The sequence below is a fragment of the Sminthopsis crassicaudata genome, chromosome 3, assembly GCF_048593235.1.
Source record: "Sminthopsis crassicaudata isolate SCR6 chromosome 3, ASM4859323v1, whole genome shotgun sequence".
Lineage (NCBI taxonomy): Eukaryota > Metazoa > Chordata > Mammalia > Dasyuromorphia > Dasyuridae > Sminthopsis > Sminthopsis crassicaudata.
Window position 1 is genome coordinate 41,032,061 of NC_133619.1, and position 13,965 is coordinate 41,046,025.

The window sequence follows — 13,965 nt, forward strand, 5'->3', positions numbered from 1 at the left end:
CTAAAGGAAAAGTTAAGAGAACTGCAAGAAGAAATAGACAGTAAAACTATAATAGTGGGAGATCTCAACCTTGCACTCTCAGATTTAGACAAATCAAACCACAAAACAAACAAGAAAGAAATTAAAAAAGTAAATAGAACATTAGAAAAACTAGGTATGATAGACCTTTGGAGAAAACTGAATGGCAATAGGAAGGAATATACTTTCTTCTCAGCAGTTCATGGATCCTATACAAAAATTGACCATATACTAGGACATAAAGATCTCAAAATTAAATGTAGGAAGGCAGAAATAATAAATGCCTTCTTCTCAGATCACAATGCAATAAAAGCTACATTCAGTAAAAAGTTAGGGGTAAATAGACCAAAAAGTAATTGGAAACTGAATAATCTCATCTTAAAGAATGACTGGGTGAAAGAGCAAATTATAGAAACAATTAACAATTTCACCCAAGATAATGATAATGATGAGACATCATATCAAAATCTTTGGGATGCAGCTAAAGCGGTAATAAGGGGAAATTTTATATCTTTAGAGGCTTATTTGAAGAAAATTGAGAAAGAGAAGATTAACGAATTGGGCTTACAACTTAAAAGGCTAGAAAAAGACCAAATTATAAACCCCCAACCAAAAATTAAACTCGAAATACAAAAATTAAAAGGAGAAATCAATAAAATTGAAAGTAAAAAAACTATTGAATTAATAAATAAAACCAAGAGTTGGTTTTATGAAAAAGCCAATAAAATAGATAAACCTTTGGTAAATCTGATCAAAAAAAAGAAAGAGGAAAATCAAATTGATAGTCTTACAAATGAAAAGGGGGATCTTTCCACCAATGAAGAGGAAATAAGAGAAATAATAAGGAGTTACTTTGCCCAACTTTATGCCAATAAATTTGATAACTTAAGTGAAATGGATGACTTCCTCCAAAAATATAGGCTCCCTAGATTAACAGAGGAGGAGATAAATTGCTTAAATAGTCCCATTTCAGAAAAAGAAATAGAACAAGCTATTAATCAACTCCCCAGGAAAAAATCCCCAGGGCCAGATGGATTCACATGTGAATTCTACCAAACATTTAAAGAACAATTAGCCCCAATGTTATATAAATTATTTGAAAAAATAGGGGATGAAGGAGTCCTACCAAATTCCTTTTATGACACAGACATGGTACTGATACCTAAACCTGGTAGATCGAAAACTGAGAAAGAAAATTATAGACCAATCTCCTTAATGAATATTGATGCTAAAATCTTAAATAAGATATTAGCAAAAAGACTTCAGAAAATCATCTCCAAGATAATACACTATGATCAAGTAGGATTTATTCCAGGAATGCAGGGCTGGTTTAATATTAGGAAAACTATTAATATAATTGACCATATTAATAATCAAATTAATAAGAACCATATGATCATCTCAATAGATGCAGAAAAAGCATTTGACAAAATCCAACATCCATTCCTACTAAAAACTCTTGAGAGTATAGGAATAAATGGATTATTCCTTAGAATAATCAGGAGTATATATTTAAGACCGTCAGTAAGCATAATATGCAATAGAAATAAACTGCAACCTTTCCCAGTAAGATCAGGAGTGAAACAAGGTTGCCCACTATCACCATTACTATTCAATATAGTACTAGAAACGCTAGCCTCGGCAATAAGAGCCGAGAAAGAGATTCAAGGAATTAGAGTAGGAAATGAGGAAATTAAACTATCACTTTTTGCAGATGACATGATGGTATACTTAGAGAACCCCAAAGACTCTGCTAAAAAGCTACTAGAAATAATTCAAAATTTCAGCAAAGTGGCAGGATACAAAATAAATCCACATAAATCCTCGGCATTTTTATATATCACTAACAAAATGCAACAGCAAGAGATACAAAGAGAAATTCCATTCCAAACAAATGTTGAGAGTATAAAATATTTGGGAATCCATCTACCAAAGAAAAGTCAGGAATTATATGAGAAAAATTACAAAACACTTGCCACAAAAATAAAATCAGATTTAAATAATTGGAAAGACATTCAGTGCTCTTGGATAGGCCGAGCGAATATAATAAAGATGACAATACTCCCCAAACTAATCTATTTATTTAGTGCTATACCAATCAGACTCCCAAGAAACTATTTTAATGACCTAGAAAAAATAACAACAAAATTCATATGGAAGAATAAAAGGTCAAGAATTGCAAGGGAACTAATGAAAAAAAACTCAGAGGAAGGTGGTCTAAGTGTACCTGATCTAAAGCTATATTATATAGCAGCAGTCACCAAAACCATCTGGTATTGGCTAAGAAATAGACCGGTAGATCAGTGGAACAGATTAGATACAAAGGACAAAAAAGGATACATCTATAGCAATCTAATCTTTGACAAACCCAAAGATTCCAACATTAGGGATAAAAATTCATTATTCGGAAAAAACTGTTGGGAAAACTGGAAATTAGTATGGCAGAAATTAGATATGGATCCACACTTAACACCATATACCAAGATAAGATCAAAATGGGTCCATGATTTAGGCATAAAGAGGGAGATAATAAATAGATTAGAGGAACAGAGGATAATCTACCTCTCAGACTTGTGGAGGAGGAAGGAATTTATGACGAGAGGAGAACTAGAGATCATTATTGATCACAAAATAAAAGATTTTGATTACATCAAACTAAAAAGTTTTTGTACAAATAATACTAATGCAAACAAGATTAGAAGGGAAGTAACAAATTGGGAAAATATTTTTAAAAACAAAGGTTCTGACAAAGGTCTCATTTCCAAAATATATAGAGAACTGACCATAATTTATAAGAAACCAAACCATTCTCCAATTGATAAATGGTCAAAGGATATGAACAGACAATTCTCAGAGGAAGAAATTGAAACTATATCCACTCACATGAAAGTGTTCCAAATCACTACTGATCAGAGAAATGCAAATTAAGACCACTCTGAGATACCACTACACACCTGTCAGATTGGCTAAGATGACAGGAACAAATAATGACAAATGTTGGAGGGGATGTGGGGAAATTGGGACACTAATACATTGCTGGTGGAGTTGTGAAAGAATCCAGCCATTCTGGAGAGCAATCTGGAATTATGCCCAAAAAGTTATCAAACTGTGCATACCCTTTGACCCAGCAGCGCTACTACTGGGATTATATCCCAAAGAAATACTAAAGAGCGGAAAGAGACATATATGTGCCAAAATGTTTGTGGCAGCTCTTTTTGTTGTAGCTAGAAACTGGAAGATGAATGGATGTCCATCAGTTGGAGAATGGTTGGGTAAATTGTGGTATATGAAAGTTATGGAATATTATTGCTCAGTAAGAAATGACCAGCAGGAGGAATACAGAGAGGGTTGGAGAGACTTAAATCAACTGATGCTGAGTGAAATGAGCAGAACCAGAAGATCACTGTACACTTCAACAACAATACTGTATGAGGATGTATTCTGATGGAAGTGGAAATCTTCAACATAAAGAAGATCCAACTCACTTCCAGTTGATCAATGATGGACAGAGGTAGATACACCCAGAGAAGAAACACTGGGAGGGGAATGTAAATTGTTAGCACTAATATCTGTCTGCCCAGGTTGCATGTACCTTCGGATTCTAATGTTTATTGTGCAACAAGAAAATGATATTCGCACACATATATTGTACTTAGACTATATTGTAACACATGTAAAATGTATGGTATTGCCTATCGTCGGGGGGAGGGAATAAGGGAGGGGGGGTAATTTGGAAAAATGAATACAAGGGATAATATTATAATATATATATATATATAATAAAAAAAAATTAAAAAAAAATAAAATAAAAGAACAAGTTTCCATTGGTGTTTTGGTACTCACATTTTCCTTGTCACAAAAAACCCTTTCTGGGATAAAATCTGTTAATTTGGAACTGGATCTTGTCCTATACCCTCATTTTATAGATGAGAAAGCTAACAGCCAGAAAAACTGAGTGAAATGCCTAAGATCACAAAGGGAGGAAAAACAACAAGGCAGAGATTTGAGCCCAGACTTGTTAAATTCAAATCCAGTATTCTTTAACATAAGACTCTTCTGCTGACTACTGTAGGCCACTTTCACTTCCAAAAAGGGAAGGAGTTAACAGATAACATCAAAATTAGAACACAGAAATGGGTAGGTGGATTAAAAGTAGGGGTAAGGTGATGAGAAAAATTGAAGGGTTATAATGTTAAGTCTGAAGAAAATTAGATTATGGTAATTAAACAGATTTGTTTCTTTTAGGGATTTTTAGTGTGTGTGGACCACATGTAAGCTCCTCTCTCTCTCTCTCTCTCTCTCTCTCTCTCTCTCTCTCTCTCTCTCTCTCTCTCTCTCTCTCTCTCACACACACACACACACACACACACACACACACACACACACACACACTACATACTATTTAGTTGTCCTAAATATCATCTTATTCTATCAAAGACAGATAGTTCATGTCAATCAATCAATCAATAAGTACTTAAATATTTACTATGTGCTGATTAACTGGGCTGAGCTTTAGTATAGAAATAAAAAGCAAAACAATTCCTTGTCCTTAAATAATGTGCCTTGGGGAAACAACATATATATATATATGTGTGTGTGTGTGTGTGTGTGTGTGTATATTATATACAAAATATATACAAATAGTCACAAAGAATCTAAGAGAAAAGAACAATAGCAGCTGGGGGCAAAGGGTGGGAAGAAAGACCTCCTGCAGAAGGAAATCTTTGAATTTAATCTGGAAGGAAGTCAGGTGAGGAAGAAGTACATTCTAGGCATGAGGAACAGCCAAAGATACAGTGATCAGAGTGGCCTTTTTTGGCATTACCATAGAGTGTGGGGACGGAGGGGAAATAATGTGTAAGAAAACTTGAATACTGAAAAGACAAGCTTGATAGGCCAAAGAAGGTTTCCATTTGAAAGGCAAAAGAGCCATAGAAATTTACTGAGGCAACAGCACTGTCAGACCTGTACTTTAATACAATATAATGACATCCAAAAAAATGCAAAGCAATCTGGAGGGCAGAGAAAGCACTCACAGCTGAGGAACCAGAAAAGTTTTTGGTTCTATTTGGCTTCTTCTGGATTCTTGAGCAATTCTACTGATTCATTATTTGCCAGTCAATTTCCCTGGGATGCAACTTTAAGCAGAAACTTTCAGGTGGACAAAAATGGGAAGGCTAAATCATTAACCATATTTATGACTTATTTGATAGACTGATGGAATTCTCCATTTCCACTTCAAGAAGGAATACATTTTTACTTATTACCTTAACACTAGATAATGCCTCTAAACACTTGCCCATGAGTTATCCCTAAGATTCAAGTGAGGAAGCTAAAACCTCACTCTCAGAATTCCCACACAAATTTCCTGGCATTTGGCTCCTAGTCCACACAAAACCAATTTTATTCCTTCATTCCCAAGTCTTCCACCACTGATTTTCTACACTCAAGCCAATAAAACTCTTCTTTTACACAATACCTTTCTATGTTTAATCTACTCCATGGTTATATTATAGAGTCACAAAAGCAATTTTCCACATATTTATGAAAAATTTATGAAAATCAAAGCAAAATTTAACATGCACACACACAAATTAATGACTGAGAATAAAAATGTTTTCCAATCAGTCTTCCCAACACTTTCATTATTAATAATATTCAAAAGAACAAATTTCCACACTCTCCATCAGAAAAAAAAAAAAAAAAGGACAATTCTTTTCAATGATTGCAAATTAAGTTCTGGAAATAATACTTTAAATGGCTCTAGTTCCTCAGCAGCTCCAGCTACAGTGGTTATTGTTCTCAGTTTTGCAATGAGTAGAGAATTCCACTAAAATAAAATTCCAGCTCAATATAACTTCTTGAAAACAAACATCCAACACTGCATTAGATTCATTTTGATTAGAGCTAAGCATTAAGAATATGGATGCTACTTTTCCTAACCAAAATTAGAATATCATATTTAAAAAAAATGCACCAGTGATCTTCAGCCAAAGATAAGGGATTTAATTTCTCTTCCATTTCCAAGTATGATTGTTCACTTACCAGAGGTATAGGGAAATGTGTGGCGTACTGCAGGTGCCGGAGGAGGTCATAATTGGATGGGAATATTAATTCCCTCTGTTTTTCTCTCTTCACCATCTTCTCACTATTCACTGAAATTCTTCGGTCTAAAGAAGAGTTGGCATTCTCACAGGACTCTCCAGGCATAGGAGAAAAAATCTAAGTCATGTAAAACAAATATTGAAGATTGTAAATGAAAAATCAAAATGTCAATTATATATACCCTTATTTCTATTTAAAAGCATGACACTCAACTTCAATAATACCTTTTCTTTAGGAGGTCCTTTGAACACAAAATGCTAAACAGATTTGAGTTCATTCGGTTTTTTTTGGGTTTTTTTTTTTGTGCTGAGGCAATTGGGGTGAAGTGACTTGCCCAGGGTCACACAGCTAGGAAGTGTGAAGTGTCTGAGGTCAGATTTGAACCCAGGTCCTCCTGACTTCTGTGCTGGTTCTCTATTTACTGAGCCTCCTAACTGCCCCAAGTTCATTCATCTTGACAAATCTGCTGTCAAGAAGACAGTTGACAGGTGTTATTAATCCCATTTTAGAAATGAAGAGATTAACATAAATCTATATGTAATGGTAATTAGATATTAAAAACTCAGGGAACCAGAAGCATAAAAGATGTATGATTATTTGGACATGCTGTATAGTTCTTTTTGGAGGGAGGATGGGCAATGGGAGAAGTTTAGAACCTGTCATTTTATTTTTATAGAAATCTCCTTTTTATAGAAACTATCTCTATCAACATAGATCGGTAAATATTAACTAACTATATATATTATAATATATAACATATATTATAAATATATATCTATATCTATATCTATCTATCTATCTATCTATCTACCTATCTACATATATATATATATAGATATAGATGATATAGATATCGATAAATATCTGTAACTGATAGATTTCATCTAAGGGCATTGGCAAGTTAAATAACTTGCCCAGAGTCACAAAAGGGGTGTATAATAGGGACAAACCTTGAACTCAAGTCAATTCTGCCCCTCTAAATACAAATTAAATGTAAAAATAATTGTTTTAGGGAAATTATTTGATAGCAATCATGAAATAAACCATATGGTTTATGCTAAGAAGTACTCATTGAGATTTATAGAGAGGAAAAACATCTGGAAAAAAACAGCTAGATAGAAAACCAACAGACCAGAATCAGGAAAAGGTATTATCCAGAAGCTGAGAATGGATTAACAGACTGTGCAGGATTGTTGTTACACTAACACTGTTCTGATAGGATAATGAGTGGTGATGATGGAGGAGAGATGAAGTGAAAGGTCTATCTATAATGATCTCTCAGCTGCTCTGATGCAGTCAGAGGCAAGAGACACAAAATGAAAGACAGGAACTGATACATTAGTGACACTATCAGAGGCAAAGACAGGAGAATATTCATAGGACAAGCACAAAAACCACTCTGGGGCATGTAACAAGCAACAAGAAGATGGAGACAATTCGGGAGGAATTGAAGAGTCAAGAGAATGGAAAAGTGGAACCTACTGGAAATTCTGAACCAAAGTCAGTTTTAAAGTCACTCTTGTCTACGTCATCAAAAATATTAGCGGTTCCTGAATCAATGCCCATATGTTCCATAATGTTATGTTCCTGATAGCAGTCAGAGAAAGAAAATCACAATGTAAACTGTGTGTACTTATTCACAAACAGAAGCTAAAAAATAGGATGGTATTCTTGAAAATGCAAGCTTCAATCTCCTCCACCCACCCCCATGGCCCTGAAAAAAATGCAGAAAAATGATGTTTTGGGTTTTGTTTTTTGCTTGAAAATTTTGTTATCTTGCCCCATAGTATTTCTGAACTTTGTCACAAAATGCATTGGGAGATTTGAAAATATTCTCTGGAAAAGAAAATGGCCTTAATTTTTTTTTTTTACTACTGACTATTTCTAATCACCTGTTCAGTCATTTTGTTTTTCTTAGAAATATTTTTAACAAACAAAAGTATAAGGAAGCTTAGAAAAGATTTCAAAAAGCCTTAGGGGGAAAGGGAACCTATCTATAATTTTAAAAAATAATCACGTCCCTTGTACATGTGTATCTCATCCTGATAGAAAATAGAATCCTCTTTTTGAATCTTCACATCTTCATTAATATTCACTGTCTGGTCAACCTTGTTTGTGGAGGATTAATGATAAAACACTTTTACCTCCACAAAAGGAGCTCAAAAGAGAGCTAGTATCTATGGGTGTGGAATGTTACATGTCTTTAGATGTGGATTTTTTTTCTTTTTTAACTGTTTTTCTTTGTTGCAAGGGTGGGTTTGACAAATAGTATGGGAGAAAGAAGATGAGTATCAGGAAATGAAAGTATTATATACATACATACATATATATAATATACATATATATCATCAGTATGTATGTAAAGCATCAGCAAAATGTTTTTTAAAATAAATGTAAACATAATAAAATAGGCAAACTTTTCTTAAAAAGAAAATTGTGTGTCTGACACGTAAAATATTGGCAAGAAATATAATTTCTAGAATTGGCAAGAAATATAATTTCTAGAGACTTATCCCTAAAAGTTCTCCATCTCCAGTCATTTAGCATATCCCTACCCTTTTTTGTCAATTGAAGAAAATAAGCAGAGAAGTGTCTATACAATCAGAATTGGTTTATGAGATTTCTTTTTTCTTAAAAAAGGATGCTTTTTTCCCCTCCATTTCCAAACAACTTCCTGCCTATATCCCCATGCATCAAGTCATCTTTGTAATAAAGATGAGAAAACATGGGAAGAAGAAAAAAAAAAAAAAAGGAAATACAGGAAAAAAAAAAAAAAAAAAAAAAAAAAAAAGCAAAACCAGTATATCTGACATATTCCACACCCATAGTTCCTCACTTCTTCCATGAAAAGAGTATTTTTGCAAAGTTTTCCCCAGGTCCAAACTTGGGTCTTCAAAGTAACCTAAAGTTCAGTTTCATTTTATTATTCTTGCTTATACAGTTGTAGCCTTTTACAGGAAGTGTTCGAGGCTTTAGCCCACATCAGAGAACATGAATGGCTACTTTCTAATAGAGCCTATCAGGGACATTTATCTGCACTACATAAGACATCACGATGGCTCCCTATCCCAATGTTACTGCAGTTTGGGGCTTTCACAAGTATTCATAATGTATCACTTCTGCATACCAGAGAAGGCAAAATTTCCTAGCAAATAAATATCACATTTTAATGAAAGAGGGGAAAACTATTGGATCTTATTTTATGTTTTAAAAGGTTAGAAAATTAGTACTGGCACAATGAGGAGAGAGGAAGAAAAGGAAGTTACAAGTTGAGAATACACTCTTGATTTTTTTTAGGGCTAAAGCTTGAATTCATGGAAAGCAAAATAATGCTATTTTTGAAAATCCCAAACCACTCATTTTTAAATAGGCTATATATAATTTATCACCTAAGGGTTTCTATGGTTTGTGGTATTAGTGTTTCATTCAAACATTGCGTTTCTGCTTCTAGTATTAAGTTAAAAGAGAATGGCAAGAGAACTGGTCTTAAAATACGCTACATCTCTGCCTTCCCAGCTCGCCCTAACCCCAGTGGTGGAGTTGAAGCTTGACCAAGTAGGTAGAAGGCATATTCGGCACCTTACCTCCAATTTCACATCGTTGTCTTTTGAATAATGTTCATCCAGATTTTCCCCGGGTGGAGACCGCGGCCGAGTCGTGGCACTCAGGGACAAGTCCCCTCGAGATATCAACGTGCACATGTATGCATCGTGTGAGAAAACATCATGCCGGATAAACTCACAAAATAGCAGCACCAGATTCACGAATTCTATCTTTTCATATTCACTATTTGGGTCAGCTATCGGGAAACAAAGCAAAAAAAAATTTCAGTAGTTTTCCTTAATGGGTGACTCACTTCTGCTGTCCAAACACCAGTCATTACCGTGGAGGATCTCCCAGGAAATCTTGTATTTTACCACGAAGGGAAGAGGGAGATGAGTGTGTTTTTTAGCACATCCTGATTGAGCTGAACTTGGATTAGACTTGGAGTTTAGGGACTTGTCTTTTACACTCCGAGTCTCCAACACAAATCCAATAGCCGTGGACCTTTATTAGCCAAAGGGAAGGCAGTAATACTACCTCCTGAGATAAAGCAGGATATAGTAGCCACAAGACTGGTCTTAGGGTGAAAAGATTCGTAATCAAATCCTGGCTTAACACTTAATCCCTTAGTGAGCCAGTCAGCTCTATGCCTCAAATTCCTCATCAGAAACAGATCTGTCCTATGGCTTCTGTCTCTGGAGGGGAAGGAAGGCGTCCCCCCCCCATCCATCTCAAGATATGGGTGCAGAGCCCTAAAAAGCCGTTTCTCAAAGTGGGTTTTTTAATAGCAGGAGTAACAGTGAAAAGAACACAAAAGGCCAGGGTTTGAACCTGGCCCTGCTATTTACCAAGTTTAAGATTTAAGTTCAAATCCACTCTCTATTCCTAAGTATTCTTGAAACATAGGAAAAGGAGCTTGGTCCAGTAGCTTCCTTATGTACATATATTATAGGGTCATATTAATATAGATGTGGAGCTCTATAGGCTTTATAAGGCATCTTAAAATGTTCACAGGATCATTGATCTAAGACTGAAAGGGATCTGGATGGAGGGAGTATCTAACTCTCTCAACTAATAGATAAGGAAGGGAACTGAGACCGAGGGAAACAGAATAATGTGTCCAGCATTAAAGAAGCTGTAATCAGTAGAGCTGAGCCTCAAACCCAGATTCTGTGATACAAGTGATTTATCCATTATATTGTGGTAATACTATGTGAAACACCCTCCCTTCACAAGATGCTTATAAGCCTCAAATAAGATAGTGTTTGATAAACCAGAAAATATTCTATTTGATTTACTTATTTTTGCCAAAAATAACAATGACCAAATAACCCTTTGCATTCCCATGAATATTCCCATCCTCTCCCATATCCTGATTTCTATTTTTTTTTTTTTATGCTTTTCAGCCCTCTCTAAACACTAGAGGGTTCTGATCCACACCTATCCACCAATGAGCCCCAACCCAAACCCTCGTGGTTTGGCTCCCATCCTAGAAATCACCTCAAGAGGATCCTTAGTAGTTCACACTCAAACTGATCTATCATATCTCCCCATAGCCTTTTTTGACTGTACAATTAATGTCTCTCTTTCCTCTCAGCCCTAAAAGATTTCAAAGGTCTCTTTTCCTCTCATACTTATTGTCCATGTGTAGTATCCCCCAGAAAGTAAGCCCTCTGAGGACAAAGGCTATTTTAATCCTAGAAACCTCAATGCTAGCATAGGATCTAGGTGCCTAATTAATGCTGGTGGAGTTGAATTGAATTCTGAGGTCAGGACAACAGAGCCAATATGGCAATAAGTACGCATCTGCTCAAATAAAAAGAATGCAATCTTGGCTACCTTCTAAAGCCCTATTACTTCCATTGACACATTCCCCAGGTTAACTTCTGTTTCTGCTTACTCCCTTCTTTCCTCAGCATTTTCTTATTTTCCATTCTTCATATTCTGTCTTTCTTTCTCTAACCTAATATTTTCATCCTTTCTTTTCCCTATCTTTTCAATTCGCTGGCTCTTCTTTACCCATGTGCCTTAGGAAGCAATCTATTCTATAGTGAATAGAAGGCTGGACTTGGGAGTTGGGAAAATCTGAGCTGGAATCTTGCCTCAGACACCCTCACCCAGAGGGCAACGGCAGTCACTCGACCAGCTATAGAAATTAAATCGATTCTGTATCATTTTTTTAAATGGATCCTATTTACAGTTAATTGATTTTGTCTTATAGCTCCCTAAAGTCAATTTTCTGTTTCTCTACTTAGTTTCAGCTTGCCTGGAACAACTTAAGTTTAGAAATCCAGTTTTCCTATTGACCACTGTTCTAGTCCCTTGCCTCAAGAAAACCTGATATCCTAGAGGGCTGCAGGGGGGCATATGGAAGTCTGGTTCTACACTGTGCAAGTGGACTCAAACTGAACCTTTTTTAGTCGTAAGGGTTCATCTATTCAACTGAGTTAAAGAAAATTATCTCATAATATCAGCTCTGGAAAAATCTTAGGACATCTGTTAGCCATCTTTGAAAGCCTACAGTTAAACTAGTATATTTCCATAAGGTCAACTGTCTACCTCTGCCTCACCTAACCCAACTAAGGAGGGCCTTATCTCCCTCCTAGGAGACAGGGATCCTGGTCAACTAAAAGATAGAGGGATCCCATAAATCAAACATTCCTCTATGATAGAGGGAAGGTGATGGTTAGCTTTATGTGTATTAACCTACTTTCTTTAAAATAACCAATCATGTTATCTCCACACCTACAATGGCATCTACTCTGTAACTATTGTCTTCAACTATTCAACTTTCTACTCCCCTCATTGTCTTTTCCACTTATCCACCTCCCCCCAAACTATTAAAATATTAAAGCTAGTGAGTCCAACCTTGGAGTTTTTGGTAATTGAGTGAAGCTATTGATCCAATCTGTTATTGCTAATCTAATAAACTGATCATGTTCCAACCACTAGAGTGGCTTGCCATTTCCTTCTCCAGTGGATTTTACAGGTGAGGAAACTGAAGTAAACAGGAGTAGTAAGAGTAAGTAAGTAGTAAGAAGTAAACTTCCCTAAGGTCATGCAGTACTGAGAAACTGTGTATTTTAATAAATGTGACTTCAAGATGACAATTACGAATAAGAAACAAAAAAGTGAAAGAATTCAGCAATTCAATACAGCATTGAACGCTTTACCTCTAAATTTGAATCAAGGAAGAAATACTTACACAGTGAGGGAGCTTGGGTGTCTAAAAATCTAAGCAGGACATTCTGAAATACAGGCAGGCTGGACCCAGCAAGAGAGGCTGAAGAAAGAGACTCCTTCTCATCTAAGACTTCTGATTCACCACAACGCTAGAGATCGAAAACAGGACATGCTGGCTGGAGTGAAGTAATCACAGCAACCTGGCTTCTTCCCACCCCCCCAACAATTTTATATCACAAATGAGTACCAAATACTTAATTACTGGTTTCTCTAAGGGTACGATAATATATTTATAAACCATGAGTAGAGTGAATAATTCAATTATGATTAATCTTCCAAAGAAATAGCTAGACAGGAAAGCTGGGCAGTTCTCACTCATATGGACCAAATTTGGTAATGTAGATGACCCAGAACCACAAGAGCTACGTCTATACTATCTCCCAATAATCTCCTTATTCATATTTTAAGATATATAAGTTCACTTCCTTAGTCCCATTCTTTTTCCTATTTCTATTCTTTAGTCAGCATATATATACAACCAGTACAAATTCTAACAAATGTATTGAGGAGAACAATCAGATTATCTGTTTCTTTTTCTTTTCTTTTCTTTTCTTTCTTTTTTCCTGTGACAATTGGGGTTAAGTGAGTTTCCCAGGATCACAAAATTAAGTTAAGTGTCCAAGACCAGATTTGAACTCAGGTCCTCCTGATTTCAGGCTGGTGCTCTATCCACTACACGACCTAGCTGCCCCCTCCCAATAATCTCTAGAGCAAGTAGGATCAAACTAAAAAAAAAAAAAGAAAATATTTGGATACCTCTCTATATTGATTTAGAAAAGTATTCCCCCCCCCTCTTTAGGCTGGGGTTAAGTGACTTGCCCAGGGTCACATAGCTAGGAAGTGTTAAGTGTCTGAGACAAAATTTGAACTCGGGTCCTCCTGAATTCAAGACTGGTGCTCTATCCACTGTGCCACCTAGCTGCCCCCTAGAAAAGTATTAATTAACATTATATTGTATTATATTTTAATTTTTTCCCCCACTTACATCTTAATTTGGTTTGGGAGTGAATCTGACAACCCTGATCTACATTAAAGAGGTGTGAAAAGAAAAACTGG

At 35.6% G+C, this 13,965-nt stretch overlaps 1 protein-coding gene across 5 annotated transcripts in view; it reads right to left on the bottom strand.

The window, feature by feature from the left end:
• The window catches only part of MED12L (mediator complex subunit 12L), a 560,363-nt gene that overhangs the window by 242,615 nt on the left and 303,783 nt on the right, over positions 1-13,965 (bottom strand). For 3 of the 5 annotated variants that reach the window (XM_074298321.1, XM_074298320.1, XM_074298318.1), the window contains 3 exons: positions 12,872-12,998; positions 9,708-9,922; positions 6,064-6,240 (listed from right to left, as the gene is read on the bottom strand). In XM_074298321.1, the coding sequence (XP_074154422.1) occupies positions 6,064-6,240; positions 9,708-9,922; positions 12,872-12,998 (519 nt within the window). Of the gene's footprint in view, positions 1-6,063; positions 6,241-7,605; positions 7,711-9,707; positions 9,923-12,871; positions 12,999-13,965 lie in introns of all 5 variants that reach the window. The other 2 variants (XM_074298316.1, XM_074298317.1) reach the window with 1 other exon arrangement.